Consider the following 15,476-nt stretch of genomic DNA (forward strand, 5'->3'; position numbering starts at 1 on the left):
TTTATGATAGTATTGAATGGTATTTGATAGTGACTTTGACCTTTGTTGTCAGATAGATAGTATAATCAAATAGAACAAGATTGTAATTTTCTGATTGTGGCTATAACAAATTTAGTTGCAACACTTTTTTTCTGTCTTAGAATATAATTGCCATATAGTAGTATTCCCATTAATAAACACATACAGCGTGCATGGCACTGTGTTACGGGCATTCATGTTCTTTTCTAGTCCTTCACAACAACCTGTGTCTAGACTGTATGCTTCAACAATGTTCTAGCAAAAAAGTAGGGATGCAGCTCAAGAATGCTTGCTTACTAAGTATAAGGTCCTGAGTTCAATCCCCAGTGCGAAAAAACATAAAAATAAAGTAAGTTTCAAGAATGTTCTGGCTAAGATCATAGACTCTGATACATACCTTCCTCCATTCTCTGGTTACTAGCTGTGTCATTTCAGGCAAATTGCTGAACTCCTCCATCTTTTAGTTCCTTCATTTATGAAATGGTGGCACACTTCCATATGTCATTAAATTAAGTGAGTTGATACATGGAAAATTCCTAGAACAGTGCCTAACACTTCTGCTCAGTAGCACCTAATGAGTAACATAGTCAGGATGAATACCTCCCCTATCTTGACAATTCCATGATCCCTTGTGGCTATGCGTCTAAAACCCACATTATCATTCAGTGGCTGCTAAGCCTATGTTTTGAAAACATCTCTAGGAGAGCATCATGAAAACCAAGACAACTTTATGTGAGTGATTTGAAAGTTTATGATGAATATGTTTATGCTGCTTCATATAAACTCTTCAAATGAATAATTTTTTCTTATTTGTCTACATACAATTATGCATTAACTTTGGGGTGTTTTTTCCCCCCTTCTTTGTCTACTAGGCGAGTAGCTTGCATTGCTATGGAGAAGACCAAACAAGAGCAGCAGGCCAGCTGTACTTGGTTTGGCAAGAAAAAGAAGCAGTACAAAGATAAATATTTGGCAAAGCACAATGCAGGTAGGGAAAGTACGTCTGTTTCTGAGGCTAGGTTAAACATTTCTGATCTTTAGGTAGCTGTATAAAACATTTCGTCTTCAGAGTTCCCCATCCAAAACATTCTATCCTATGAGATATTTCACCAGTCACAAAACCTTTAAGAAGAAAGTAGGGGGGGGCTGGGAATATGGCCTAGTGGCAAGAGTGCTTGCCTCGTATACATGAGGCCCTGGGTTCTATTCCTCAGCACCATATGTATAGAAAATGGCCAGAAGTGGCGCTGTGGCTCAAGAGGCAGAGTGCTAGCCTTGAGCAAAAAGAAGCCAGGGACAGTGCTCAGGCCCTGAGTCCAAACCCCAGGACTGGCCAAAAAAAAAAAAAAAAAAAGAAGAAGAAAGTAGGGGAAAAAAAAACTTTTAAAACCAAGTAGGAGGGCTGGGGATATAGCCTAGCGGCAAGAGTGCCAGCCTCGGATACACGAGGCCCTAGGTTCGATTCCCCAGCACCACATATACAGAAAACGGCCAGAAGCGGCGCTGTGGCTCAAGTGGCAGAGTGCTAGCCTTGAGCGGGAAGAAGCCAGGGACAGTGCTCAGGCCCTGAGTCCAAGGCCCAGGACTGGCAAAAAAAAAAAAAAAAAAAAAAAAAAAACAAGTAGGAACTTTCAACTTTTACCTGCTATGCACTTTATTGACAAGGTACTTGACAAACCTGTAAGTCAACTGATAGGTCGAAAATGTTATTTGAAAATAGTAGTAAAAGGAACCCAACATGTCAAGCTCCTTCTCTGAAAAATAAGAGCTTTGGAAATCCTTAGTTCCCAGAATTCTTAGCTCCCTAGCTGAGATAAGATCCTGGCTTCTCCCAGACCTTTGGACATAGACCCATGACAGATCTCAAAGAACAAAAGTGTATAGAAAAGTAGGCTGGAGATGGTTCTGTGATAAGTTTGAAAGAGCACAGATGACATGACTCCTAACTTGGTTTAAGTGGTTTCTATAACTATCTTCCCTCAAGCTCCTAGACCAAGGACATTATCTTGGCCTCCTCTTCATAATGTTTGTGCATATGGAATCTTGCATTCAACTTCAGTTTTAATGTTCACTTATTTTGTCATAAGCTGAAATGAGCTGGGCACTGTTAGCTCATGCCCACAATCCTAGCTATTCAGGAAGCTGAGATCTGAGGATCATGGTTCAAAGACAGCCCAGGCAGGAAAGTTCATGACACTCTTATCTCTAATTAATCACAAAAAAAGCTGAATATTGTAAATATGATTTGAAAAGCTGCACTGCAAGATCATCAGAACCCAACATGCTAGTTGCTAGTACCCTTACATCTATCGCCTTCAAAGAGTAACACAACCTAACAGGCTTGTAAGATACGTTAATATTACCTAAATAGGAAAAGGATATCTGTCCACTAGGGGGAGAGTGGTGATAGCTCCATGGTAGAACACTTGTCAAACATATTAGGCCCTGGGTTCATGTCTGAGACACTACCAAAATGAAATCTTTATTTCAAGTTGTACATTTTTACAGTGTTAAATGATGTATACATGTAAAATTCGTTTAGACTAAACTTGGAGAATGTGAGGGAAGGGGTGATGATGTTTGAAAATAAATGTATTCGTTGGCATGAGCTGGTGGTTCAGACCTGTAATCCTGTCTACTCAGGAGGCTGGGATCTGAGGATCATGATTCCAAGCCAGCCAGGTAGGAAAGTCCGTGAGACTGTTATCTCAGTTAACCACCAGAAAACCACAAGTGGCTCTGTGGCTCAAAGTGGTAATGCTAGTCTTGAGTAAAAAGAGCTCAGGGACAATGCCCAGGCCCTGATTTTAAACCCCTTGACAGGAGGAAGGAAGGGGAGGGAGGGAGGGAGGGAGGGAGGGAGGGAGGGAGGGAGGGAGGGAGGGAGGGAGGAAGGGAGGGAGGGAGGAAAGGAAGGAAAAGGAGGGAGGGAGGGAGGGAGGAAGGAAGGACGGAAGGAAGGAAGGAAGGAAGGAAGGAAGGAAGGAAGGAAGGAAGGAAGGAAGGAAGGAAGGAAGGAAGGAAGGAAGGAAGGAAGGGAGTCTTAGGGCAGGCACTATTGGCTCTCGCCTGTAATCCTAGCTACACTGGAGGCTGAGACCTGAGGATCATAGTTCAAAGCCAGCCTAGGCAGAAAAGTCCATGAGACTCTTATCTCCAATAAACTACTCAGAAAAAAAAAAAACAGAAGGGGTGCTGTGGCTCAAATGGTAAAGTGCTAGCCTTGAGAAAAAGGAGGTTTGGGGGCTGGGAATATGGCCTAGTGGCAAGAGTGCTTGCCTCCTACACATGAAGCTCTCTGTTCGATTCCCCAGCACCACATATATGGAAAACGGCCAGAAGGGGCGCTGTGGCTCAGGTGGCAGAGTGCTAGCCTTGAGCGGGAAGTAGCCAGGGATGGTGCTCTGGCCCTGAGTCCAAGGCCCAGGACTGGCAAGAGAGAGAGAGCGAGAGAGAGAGAGAGAGAGAGGAGGTTTGATAGAGCACCCAGGCCCTGATTTCAAGCCCCAGGAACAACAACAACAACAAAAAGACAAGAAAAGAAATGTACTCTTTACCTGACTTAGATAATTGTAACTCCTCTCTATATCACCTTTAAAATAACTAAAAGGAAAAAATAAACATAAAAATTATAGCTTAGACCTTAAAAGGCAAAGAAATGTCTGGGTACCACTGGTCACTCCATCATTCATTTTATACGCTAGTAATGGAAGGCATGGAGAGTTGCAGATTCCATTGGCCACTGTTCTTTAATTTGGCACTGAGGAAACTTAAGCAAGCTGATTGAAAAACTAGACCTCTCTAAATGCTGACAAAGACTCAGTTGAATCATTCATTTAATAGTTTCCAGCTCCCTGGGGGCTGAATCAGAGAATCTTAAACCTGGGCTACCAGTCAGCAACCAATCTGGCAGTCAGTGTTTGCTTCATTCCCTTTTTCTGTTCTTGGAGCACCAGGATTTCACTGATTATCCACTGTTCCAATTATCTGCCAATGGGCAGTGCACACAGATTCTACAAATAGTATTGGTGAGCTTAATAGGTAGCCTAAGACAAAACCAGGAATTAGCACACTTGTCCTTGGGGCACATCACTTAGGTTCCTGTGACCTTTCAAACCAGGAAATTAGGTAGTCAATCAAGGGAGTCTTTTCTTCTTCTAAAATTTAGTGGACATAAGATTCCTTAATCCCTGAGTCTGACAAGTGGGTGCCATTTAATGAAGCTCAGTTCACTTGACCTCCCTCTGTCTCTCGATGTAGAAGGTAGAATAAAATTGCATTCTTTCTTTATCTTTAGACTTTTCACCTCTTATCCCAAACCACAATCCAATTTAATGTGAACTTAAAATGAAGACCACCAGAAGGGAGGAATGTTGGAGGGTCTACCTTTATCTCTAGTATCTTCCTAACCAATGAACTCCTCTGGGCACCAGAGCCTTCTTCATCATGCTTGAGGGATTGTTCTTCCACTCAGCATTTGTCTCTGCATAAAATCCCACCTTTAAAAGAAAGTCTTAGCTCTCTAGAAGGTTCTTACAGGGCCACTAAATTTTATTGGCAGAAATGGAGACTTATCTGTGGTTCACTCATCGGAGTCTTGTTAGGGTTCCCTCGCTCACAGAAGAATCGTGTCATAAATTCTTCCTTTAGTTGTTCTGGTCAGGAGAAGATGACCAGCTTGTAGCATGGACTTTCTGATATACACTTGGCTAGTCACCATCTCTACAGATTTCTTTCCTTTGTCAGCCATCTTTACCATCTGTTTATTATGAAGTCCAGAAGGACTACTGTTCACTGCTACTTTACAAGAGATCAAATTGTCAGGAAGAGAAGCCAGGTGTTTTAGCAGCTGTTCTGCTTTTAGCCAAGATGAAATTGCATCCTAACATACAGAACTACCATATAAGGAATTGTTCTAAAAGCCTGAGTAAATACTGTTGACCTCCATCAGTAAGACAGATGCTTTGGAAACTTAGAAATAGCATCATCTTTCATACCAAGAACTAGACGAATGGGCCCAAGGGCCACAAATCAAACTAGATTTCTGAAGGAATTTTCAGGCTTTTTGTGGAAGTTGTGTTACAAACTACAATACACTTTTTGTTCTTCCTGTGGTACTCAGTAAATTAAAATAAGGCCATATGTTTTTGTTCCTGCTAAAAATCTTTGAGAATTCATCATATATTGACAGCAAGATCCAAACACCATCAAATTTTGAAGTTGTTCATATTTGTGGTAAAAAATAAAGGATGGAAAGTTGGTATAACTTTACAGAAATGGAAATACCAGAGTCAGTTTCTTCCATCTGTCACCAGGAAATTCTTTCTATCCAGTTAAAGCAGAATTCCGTTCAAACTATGTAGCCTGTCAGTATCTCACATCATAAAGTGGCTTCCTATTACTTGATTTTGATCCATACATGAATTTTTCACACATGGTTCTTATAAATAATTTCATAAGACGGATGCCAGTGGCTCATACCTTTGATCCTAGCTTCTCAGGAGGCTGAGATCTGAGGAGTGTAGTTTGAAGCCATCTTAAGCAGGAAAGTCTTTGTGATTCTTACCTCCAATAAACTACCAAAGAGCTGAAGTGGAGCTTTGGCTTGAGTAGTATAACACTATCCTTGAGTAAAACAGTTCAGGGACAGTGTCCAGGCCCTGAGTTCAAGCCCCAAGACTGGCACAAAAAATAATTATAGGTTACCCCATTCGAAAATTGAGTTATTTAACATAAAACGTTGTTTTCCTGACTTTCTTTGGGAGAACAAGGAGTGTGATGCTACCAAGTCATTTCCTTTAATAGGAACTCTGGGTTGTTGACGTCCTTTTAGGATGGACATTATTCATTCTCCAGTATCCACCATCCCCATCCACCCCTAGCCTACTTCATTCAAACTCGCTTGCTGTTCAGCCACTCTAGGCATTAAATTTATCTCTGTGCCCCAGTCCTGACAATATGCAATGCCATTTTCAATTGGAGCTTTTTACAGTAGCTAAAAATATTTACTGCTTTTCAAACTGAGACAAGGATTCAGTGTTAGCAGCTGTTTTGTATGGAAAATTTTTCAACTAAAAAGTAGTTACAGTAGTGTCTGGAATGTTGAGTGGCTTACCAGGAAATCAGACAAAAATAAGCAGACTACAACCAGGCAGTGTTTTCTGAATCCTTGGGAATAGATTTGATTATGGTATATGTAGTATATACAGCAAATACATTTCTCCACAACACATTAAAGAGCTCATTTTCTCACTACACTTGTGACATTGAGATTCTCAGCCCCAAAAGTCACTTTTAGATCAAGGTACTAATGTAAACTTTTTTTAAATTACAGTCTTCACTGATTCTTTTTTTTCCCCGCCACCCCTGATTCTTTTTTTAAATATTCGAACCCTAGGCAGTGATATTCAAATATCCTGATAATTATGCATAACTGTAAATGAACCTAGAGGAGTTCCACAATACCATTCATAAGTGTATTTAAAGTTATGCTAATTATTAAAAAATCTTAGCTCATTTGGGGGATTTTGTTTGGTTGGTTTTCTTTAATGGTACTGGAATTTGAACTTGGGGATTCACATTTAACAATAATAAGAATAAAAGTAGGATGAGGTCATAGCTTCAGTGATAGAGCACTTGGCTAGCATGCACGAGGCTCTGGGTTCCATCATAGCTCCCCAAAACTATAATGGTAATAATGATAGACACATGTAATTAGAAGCTGCAAATGGTATAGAAAGATACCAAATAAAAAGCAAGATGCTCCCACACTTACAGTCTCTAAAGGGGGATTCTTATATATTCCCACATGAAATTTCAACTCATATGCTGGTATATAAAAATCTATTGGCTTTAATATAAAATATGCTTGAATTTTTATTAAGAAGACTTTGTTTCTTACTGTGGTTTATTTGCCTTGTGTTTAGAATATTGCATGAAAAAAGTTTATTTGTGCATATTATATTTTAATTTTACTAATATATGAAAAGCCATATTTCAATGACCCCTGTACATTTTTCATGCTGTCTCACTCCCAATGGCCTCTGTGCATGTAAGTAACCTGTTGAATGACTATGCCTCTGTGTTTTTTGATGGTTTCATTTTACTAAGTCCTTTTGTTTTTTTTGCAATCGGCAAGCAACTTAAAACCTTTAAAAGTTCAGTCTTCAAGTGCTTTCCTCATAATCCTTGTATTTTTTTATTTTATTTTATTGTCTCACAACCCTATGGCCTCGTAGCAGTTTCATTTAGACCAGCATAACCTCTTCACGCATTATTCATGGTGAAGATACTGATGTTTAACATATCTGTTCATTTGTTTGTGATTTTGACTGTGCATATCTAACTCATTCTTATATGTCTTTTCTAAATGGCAAGTCTTACTCAAGCACCGGTGGCTTATGCCTGTAATCCTAGCTACTCAGGTGGCTGAGATCTGAGGATCACAGTTCCAAGCCAGCTTAGGCAGGAAAGTCTGTGGGACTATCTCCAGTTAACCACTACAAAAGTGGATCTGTGGCTCAAGTGATAGAGTGATATCCTCGAGTGAAAAAACTCAAGGACAGTGCCAAAGCCCTGAGTTCAAGCCCCAGGACCAGCACACGTTAAGAAAAAAAAATGGCAAGTCTCAAGGGAGCAGTGTTAGATTAGGGTTCTCTGGAGGGAGAGAGAGGGAAAAGCTTGAGTCATCATCATCTTGCTCTTTAGAATGATGCTTAATTGTCAGCCTGGGCAAGAAAGTTTGTGTAAGACTCTTACCTCCAATAAACTACCCAGAAAAAAAGCTGGAAATGGCCGCTGTGGCTTAAGTGGTAGAGTACTAGCCTTGAGCACAAAGAGGCTCAGGGATAATGCCCAGGCCCTGAGTTTAAGCCTCAGGACTGGGAATGGGGAAAATGACATTATCAGGGCTTGGCTCAGTTGGTAAAGCTCTAGCCAAAGAGTGAAAGCGGTCACAGGTATCAAGTTCAAGTCTCAATCTCATACCTAGAGAAAAAAAAGGAAAGAAAGAACCAACCCTTAAAAAAAAGACATATCAGCTTGCTGATACACTTGTTTCATAAGCATAACTTTTGCTTCGCTCAGCGGGCAGTAGGTATGGAAAGCAAGGCCATAAGCATTCCTGCTTTATTCTTTCAACTGTCATCACTCCATTACCACCACTGCACAACTAGCTAGCTCTACCGCAAAGAACCTCATATCATTTGAGTTTGCGAGCATGCCATTTTGAATGCAGAAAACACTTCTCCAGTTTTAACTGTTGCTAGAGAATATGCTCTTAAAACATTTCGTCAGTCTTAATGGAGTCAAATTCTCCAACAAAAACAAATGCATAAATACCCACTAATACCTAATATGCACTACACCTGATTTTAACCTATTGCATTTGCTTTATATATATTAATATTTTAGCTCATTTGTCTCTACTCTGCTGTATTCCAGAGTATCTTATTTTGCATTGTAAGGTTCTTTGCTATGGGCAGATCACAAATTTCAAGGGCAGGGCAATGTTAAGGACAATCATTTGGTCATATTGTTTCTAGGAGAAAACCTTCTTCTAGTGATTAAAACATGCATGCATAACTTTAGCCCTCTCGTGAGAATTCCAAATGGGCATGAGAGTTTGACCACATCAAACTTCAACACAAATGATTATTAACTCAGAAAACTTTCTCAAATTACTTAAAATTGTTCTTATAAGACTGTTAAGAGGCAGGTGGCAGGAACAAGATTTTTAAAGTATTCCTTCTCCTTCTAATAATTAAAAAACCCCCAACCTTCTGCAAAGGTTCCTGAGCTCCAACTGTCCTTCATAATTCATTCCATCCTGATTTATCACATATACACACACAGCTGCCCGTGTACCAACTGGCAGGGGATAAGATTTGGGGATCAGTAAAGCATGTTCCTCTACTTATATACAGAAGACATTCCCCCCCCCCCCAAAAAAAAAGAACACATCCCATCAAGAGGATATCTGGGTCATAATCAAACTTGGGTGATGTTCATTTCAAAGCTTATGAATTGCCAGAGAACTTGATTTTGAAAAGGCTCTAGCATGGGCTGGGGATATAGCCTAGTGGCAAGAGTGCCTGCCTCGGATACACGAGGCCCTAGGTTCGATTCCCCAGCACCACATATACAGAAAACGGCCAGAAGCGGCGCTGTGGCTCAAGTGGCAGAGCGCTAGCCTTGAGCGGGAAGAAGCCAGGGACAGTGCTCAGGCCCTGAGTCCAAGGCCCAGTACTGGCCAAAAAAAAAAAAAAAAAGGCTCTAGCATGCCTCTTTCTGCAACTCTAAAAAGTTAACAAAGGCTGGCCACAGTGACTTATGTCTGTAATCCTAGCTACTCAGGATGCTGAGATCTGAGGATCATGGTTCAAAGCCAGCCGGGGCAGGAAAGCCCGTGAGACGCTTCATTTCCAATTAACTACCAAAAAGGCCAGAAGTGTAGATGTGGCTCAAGTGATAGAGACCTAGCCTTGAGCACTAAAGCTTCAGGGACACTCCCAGGCCCAGAGTTCAACACCACACACACACACACACACACACACACACACACACACACACACACACACACACATCAAAGAATCATAAGGTTGCAGAGAAGTTGGCTGTGTATTTGTCACCCATCTCTGGAAATGATCTTGGTGGCCTCTCTCAGCTGCTTGTACTTGCATTCAAACTATTCATGTTGGTCACTGTTAATAGACCTTTTTTAGTATTGCTAAATCCTGCTGATTTCTTAGAATTGTAACAAAAAAATACAAACAGCATGTGTTTATGAATGAATTCATATGATGTGTTGGATACTGCATGAAAAAAGTAATATCTTTAAGAATTGGGCTTTTATGCATGTATCAACATATGTTTAGATACCCTCATTCTAAAGTGCATTTTCATGGCCTTAAGTTTTTTCTCCTAAAGGCTGTATGACTTAAATATGTACCATATCTCATAAGTTGAACTCAGGTTTTAAGATATTAAAACCTAATGTAACTTAATTTTGCTACTAAATTATAATTCACACATCCCTGATTCATTCCAAAAGCTTACCTTTCTTCTAAATCTTTGCCTTTTAGTGTTTGATCAATTAGATCTTGTCACATATGAAGAAGTGGTAAAACTGCCAGCATTTAAAAGGAAAACACTAGTCTTATTAGGTAAGTTTCACTACCTAAGGGGCTACCTTATTCTCACCTTCATAACATCTTTCAAGCATTATTAACAGTTCCACTTTACTGTTTCTTTTCAAAAATAACATAGGTGCACATGGTGTTGGAAGAAGACACATAAAGAACACCCTCATCACAAAGCACCCGGACCGATTTGCGTACCCTATTCCACGTAAGCAATGACTCAAACTTTTTCAACTGTTTGTCCTAGTACTTCTTCAACATGGTAATTTACACTTTTTTCTGATTATATAAGTAAGAACTGTTCACTGTAGGAATTTGTAAAAATCAAAAAACAAAAACAAAAACAAAAAGAACCGTGAAGAAGACAAGTGCTGGTGGCTCATGCTTGTAATCCTAGCTACTTAAGAGGCTGAGATCTGAGGATAACATTTCAAAGCCAGCCCAGACAAGAAAATCCATGAGACTCTTGTCTCTACTTAACCAGCAAAAGGACTGGCACCAAAAAAAAAACAGTCCCAACCTCATTCCTTCCTCATTCTCCCAATAGTAAGTATCGATAATAACTACTAGGTACTCTTCTAGGCATACTTGTAGGTATACATACTTGTATTCTGATTGTGGTAGCTCATACATGTAATCTCAGCTGCTTGGGAGAATCACTTTGAAGCAAGCTCCTGCAAAAAGAAGTTACCTAGACCCTCATCTCAACAAAAACCTAGGTATGGGCAGTACACACTGTCATCCCAGCCATGTAGGCGGCCATAAGTAGGAGGACTGTGGTCTGAAGCCAGCCCCAAGCAAAAGCAAGACTCTAAAGTGAATATGTGAATATGACTGGGTGTGTGGCTCAAATGGTAGAGTGGGACTTGCCTAGCAAGCAGGAGGCCCTGATTTCAAACCACAAAGAAAGAAGGATAGTTTGTGTACCACCACAATAGAAAGAAGTGTAGTTAGTGTATATTATGTTTATGGAGAGAGGAAGCTATCAGCATTACTCATTTACTCTGTTCATAACCTAATTTTTCTAATACTGTCATACACATTACCTAGATGAATTATTCTCATAGTTTTCCCTAATTCAACCATATTTCCTTTCATCAGTATTAACGTTTTATGCCATTATTGGGGCTTAAATTCAGGACCTCACATTCTCATTTGGCTTTTTGCTCAAGGCTGGGGCTCTACCACTTGAGCCATACCTCCACTTCTGGGATTTTTCTGCTTAATTGGAGATAAGAGGCTCATGGATTTGTCTGCCCAGGCTGGCTTCAAACCACAATCCTCACATCTTAGCCCTATCTTAGTATCTAGGGTTATAGACCTGAGCCCACCAGCACCCCCTGGCAATATCTACATTGTTAATTTCTTATTATTTAAAACCTGGTCAATGTGTTATCAGTTGCTTATTATAAGGAATTTCAAATCTATTGGACTTTTAGTTCCTTTTACTTTTCTATTTTGTGTTCTTTACCTCTTGCCTTCTCATTTACTCAACTATAAAATGAAATAATCCCAGGAAGGTAAAGAGGATTCAAGAGCATGATGTGACATATTGGGTGCATGATGGATAAATAGCCATGTTACCATGATCATTTTATTATTGTCACCAGTATTTGAAAGTTTAAATTTTGAATCCAAAAGGCTATCTAAAAATCAGAGCTTGGATTGGTGGGGGGAGGAGGGGAGGCGGGAGAGCTAAAGGAAAATGATTCCTAAGGGCAACAGGAAAAAATGTCAAGATTAGCCTCTTCTTTGAGGCAAGGTCAATGCTGTTTCCTGTTATTTCCACTTAAGACCACTTCAAGGCCTTCTTAAGATCACTTAAGCCAAGAGCACTCTTAAGATCATTCTGGTTTATTACACAAACTGTTATCAGGCATCACCACAGTTGGTGCTATTGAGATTTCCTAGTTAAACACTTGGAAATGTTCTTTTATTTCTCCTTAGGTCTAGGTCAGTACAGCAAGGTTGACTAATTTCTTCTTGATCAAGTAACAATTTGCCTGCCACATTGTTTAAATGACCAGTTAATTAGCTTGGTTTTAGTGCTTTCCTTTGATGACATTAACTATTCTACTCTTTGAAATATTTGACTCCAGATGTATATAATATACACTTTCCTTACTGATGTGACTGAAGATAGTCATCACCAATATGTTATACTACTTCCGTTTTTCATGTGCCTAGAGAAAGCATTCCTCTTTAAATGTCTGCATCTTGATTTCCAGGACACATGGGTGTTCTAATGGTCTTAACAGGAAAGGAAGAAGTCCTCACTGGCTTGGGCTTATATACACAGCAAATAATCCCATAAATTTATCCTTGCTCAAGGAGGAAAGAAGGGAACAAGTAGGAAGGGAGGAAATTGAAAGAAAAGCAAAAGAGAAAGAAGAAAGGGAGGAAGGAAAAAGACAAAAAGGAAAGAAAAAACTGAAAGCAATGTCCCTAGTTGGTCTGGTTCTTTGTTTATACATATATAATATATACATCGTATATGCTTGTAAATATAATAGTGAGAAAGAGTGAATATGTGGGGGGGACGGGGGGGAGAGAGAGAGAGAGAGAGTGTGTGTGTGTGTGTGTGTGTGTGTGTGTGTGTGTGTTTCCGTCCTGGGGCTTGAACCCTGGGTGCTCTCCCTGAAACTTTCTGCTCAAGGCTAGCACTCTACCATTTGAGACACAGCTCCACTTCCAACTTTTTGGTGCTTAATTGGAGATAAGAGTCTCACAGAATCAATGCCTGCCCAGGCTGGCTTTGAACCTTGATCCTCAGATCTCGGCCTCCTGAGAAGCTAAGATTACAGGCATGAGCCACTGGTGCCCAGCTTTTATATCATTTAGTATATACTCCCTCACGTCACCAAGTGGTAAATATTTGAGACTGAAAACCACACAGTCTCTGTCACAACTACTCATCTCTGCCATAGTATATGTAAGCAATTATAGAGAAAATAACAAAAATGTATGGCTGTGTTCCAGGCACACTTAAAGATCATAGATTGTATTTGACTCAGAAGCTATTTAGCCACTTCCTGGATTAGATCCTCTATAATAATGATGGCCAGACCTTGCTACAGTCATTCATTCTCTTTTTGTGAGATGGTACAGACTAGATCTATCCAATAAACCTTCTGTGACAATGATAGCATTCATGATAGCATTCACACAAGACTATTTTGCCTTTAAGGTACTACTGGCCACCTGTCTATAATCCTACCTACTCAGGAGGTTGAACTTTTGAGGATTGTGGTTCGAAGCCAGCCTGGGCTGTGAGACTCTTATCTCCAGTGAACCACCAAAAAGCCAGAAGTAGAGCTGTGGGGACACCGAACTTTTCATTTTATTTTATTCTCAATTAGTTACATTTTTTTTCTTTTAGTCTTCTTACTTCTTTCTGTTTTTATGACTTTTTGTTTTTTGTTTTTTTGCTGGTCCTGAGGCTTGAACTCAGGGCCTGGACTCTGTCCCTGAGCTCTGTGCTGAAGGCTAGGCGCTCCACCACTTGAGTCACAGCTCCACTTCTGGCTTTTTCTGAGTAGTTTATTGGAGATAAGAGACTCATGGACTTTCTTGCCCAGGCTGGCTTTGAACCATGATCCTCAGATCTCAGCCTCTTGAGTAGCTAGGATTACAGGCATGAGCCATTGGCACCTGGCTTCCTTCTGTTTAAGACCTACCTGCATTAAGGCATACGAGTGAGACACATTAATCTGGGGACATTTCATGTCTTTCCTTGTGGTAACCCAGAAAGGGATGAAATTCATTCTAAACACTGAAATACTCACCAAACCAAACAATTAATTGGCTGCTTTGCTCTTCTATACAGAGATAAAGATGGTTTCTAGCATTGGGTTTTGTTCTAGATATGTCTCACCTCCTGTTTTCGTCCCTAGTATCTATGTAGAACCTAGTTCTAGAAATCATTGTGGCCTGTGGATAGCGCACAGTGGAAGAATCCACAGCTTATAAAAGGCAATGAGATTTGAGGATCACAGTTTGAAGCTAACCCAGGCAGCAAAGCCTGTAAGACACTTAACCACCAAAAAATGGAAATTAAGCTGTGGCTTTAGTGGTAGAATGTTAGCCTTGAGGAAAAGAAAACAGGCCAAGGACAGCACCCAGGTAGGTCCCTGAGTTCAAGCCCCAGGACCAACACACACACACACACACACACACACACACACACACACACACACATACACAGAGCAGTTGAGTTTGGGTAGATCCACTGGGAGTATAACACATCAGCTCAGCCTTTAAAACCTGTCATAACATGTGACTTTGCAGATACAACCAGACCTCCAAAGAAAGATGAAGAAAATGGAAAGAATTATTACTTTGTATCTCATGACCAAATGATGCAAGACATCTCAAATAACGAGTACTTGGAATACGGCAGCCACGAGGACGCGATGTACGGGACAAAACTGGAGACCATTCGGAAGATCCACGAGCAGGGGCTGATTGCAATACTGGACGTGGAGCCTCAGGTAATGCCCAGCTGCTCTGAATCCCTCCACCCTGCCTGCATGCTGTTAAGCTGAGATTCTAAAATCCAAAATGCCGTCATAAAGTCCTGGGTCACATCATAAGTTCATCAGCTATAGGAAAGTATCAGTAATCAAGACTGGGTTAAAAGTCTAGAATGCGAACTGACCAGTCACTGGACTTGGCACAAACAGCATTATTTAAAAAGCAATTTTTTATCTTTTGTGGCTTCCTGTCCTCACAAGCCCAGTAAAGTACCTTATTAGGTCTGTGCCTGCCAGAAATCCTACAATCATCCACCCTCAGGATGAGACTCTGGCATTTTGTTATCACAACAGCCACCTTTGCTCTTTTGGTGTGGCTCACACTGAGCCATCAAAGTGTCTGCCAGCATCTTATTTTAATCACCAGAAAGTGATCCTGGGGCCTGGGCGTGAAACACTACACTAGCTTTATGACAGCAAGCATGAGTGAGCCCAGATGTCAAAGGGAGCAGAGCTGGAGAGCCATGTTGGCTCTCCACTTCTGCCACCTCCTTACCCGAGTATGATGCCTGACCCTGAGCTAAAACTAGGAGAGACATGGCGAACTTGGAGAGGACTCAAAGGGGAGCCAGATGCAGAGCTGATCAAATGATTCCTACATAAGGCTGACGCAAGAAGCAGTGGGAATGATGAAACCTGAAGAAGAGAAAGCTGAAGGCTTGACACCACAGGGGTGTAGCTCAGTGTTAGGCTGCAGGCTCAGCATGTGCAAGGCCCTTTGGTTCTATCCCTACTACCAAATAAATTTAAAAATGTCAACAACTATTTTTTTCATAGCTGAGCAGAA

The 15,476-nt window shown here is 40.7% G+C and overlaps 1 protein-coding gene across 1 annotated transcript in view; it reads left to right on the forward strand.

Moving 5' to 3' along the window:
* The window catches only part of Cask (calcium/calmodulin dependent serine protein kinase), a 333,827-nt gene that overhangs the window by 301,353 nt on the left and 16,998 nt on the right, over positions 1-15,476 (forward strand). Inside the window, exons 21-24 of the mRNA XM_048336639.1 lie at positions 891-1,006; positions 10,101-10,181; positions 10,285-10,365; positions 14,445-14,647. Of these exons, the coding sequence (XP_048192596.1) occupies positions 891-1,006; positions 10,101-10,181; positions 10,285-10,365; positions 14,445-14,647 (481 nt within the window). The remainder of the gene's footprint in view (positions 1-890; positions 1,007-10,100; positions 10,182-10,284; positions 10,366-14,444; positions 14,648-15,476) is intronic.

The sequence above is a fragment of the Perognathus longimembris genome, chromosome 28 (genome assembly GCF_023159225.1).
Source record: "Perognathus longimembris pacificus isolate PPM17 chromosome 28, ASM2315922v1, whole genome shotgun sequence".
In the NCBI taxonomy this organism is placed as follows: Eukaryota; Metazoa; Chordata; class Mammalia; order Rodentia; family Heteromyidae; genus Perognathus; species Perognathus longimembris.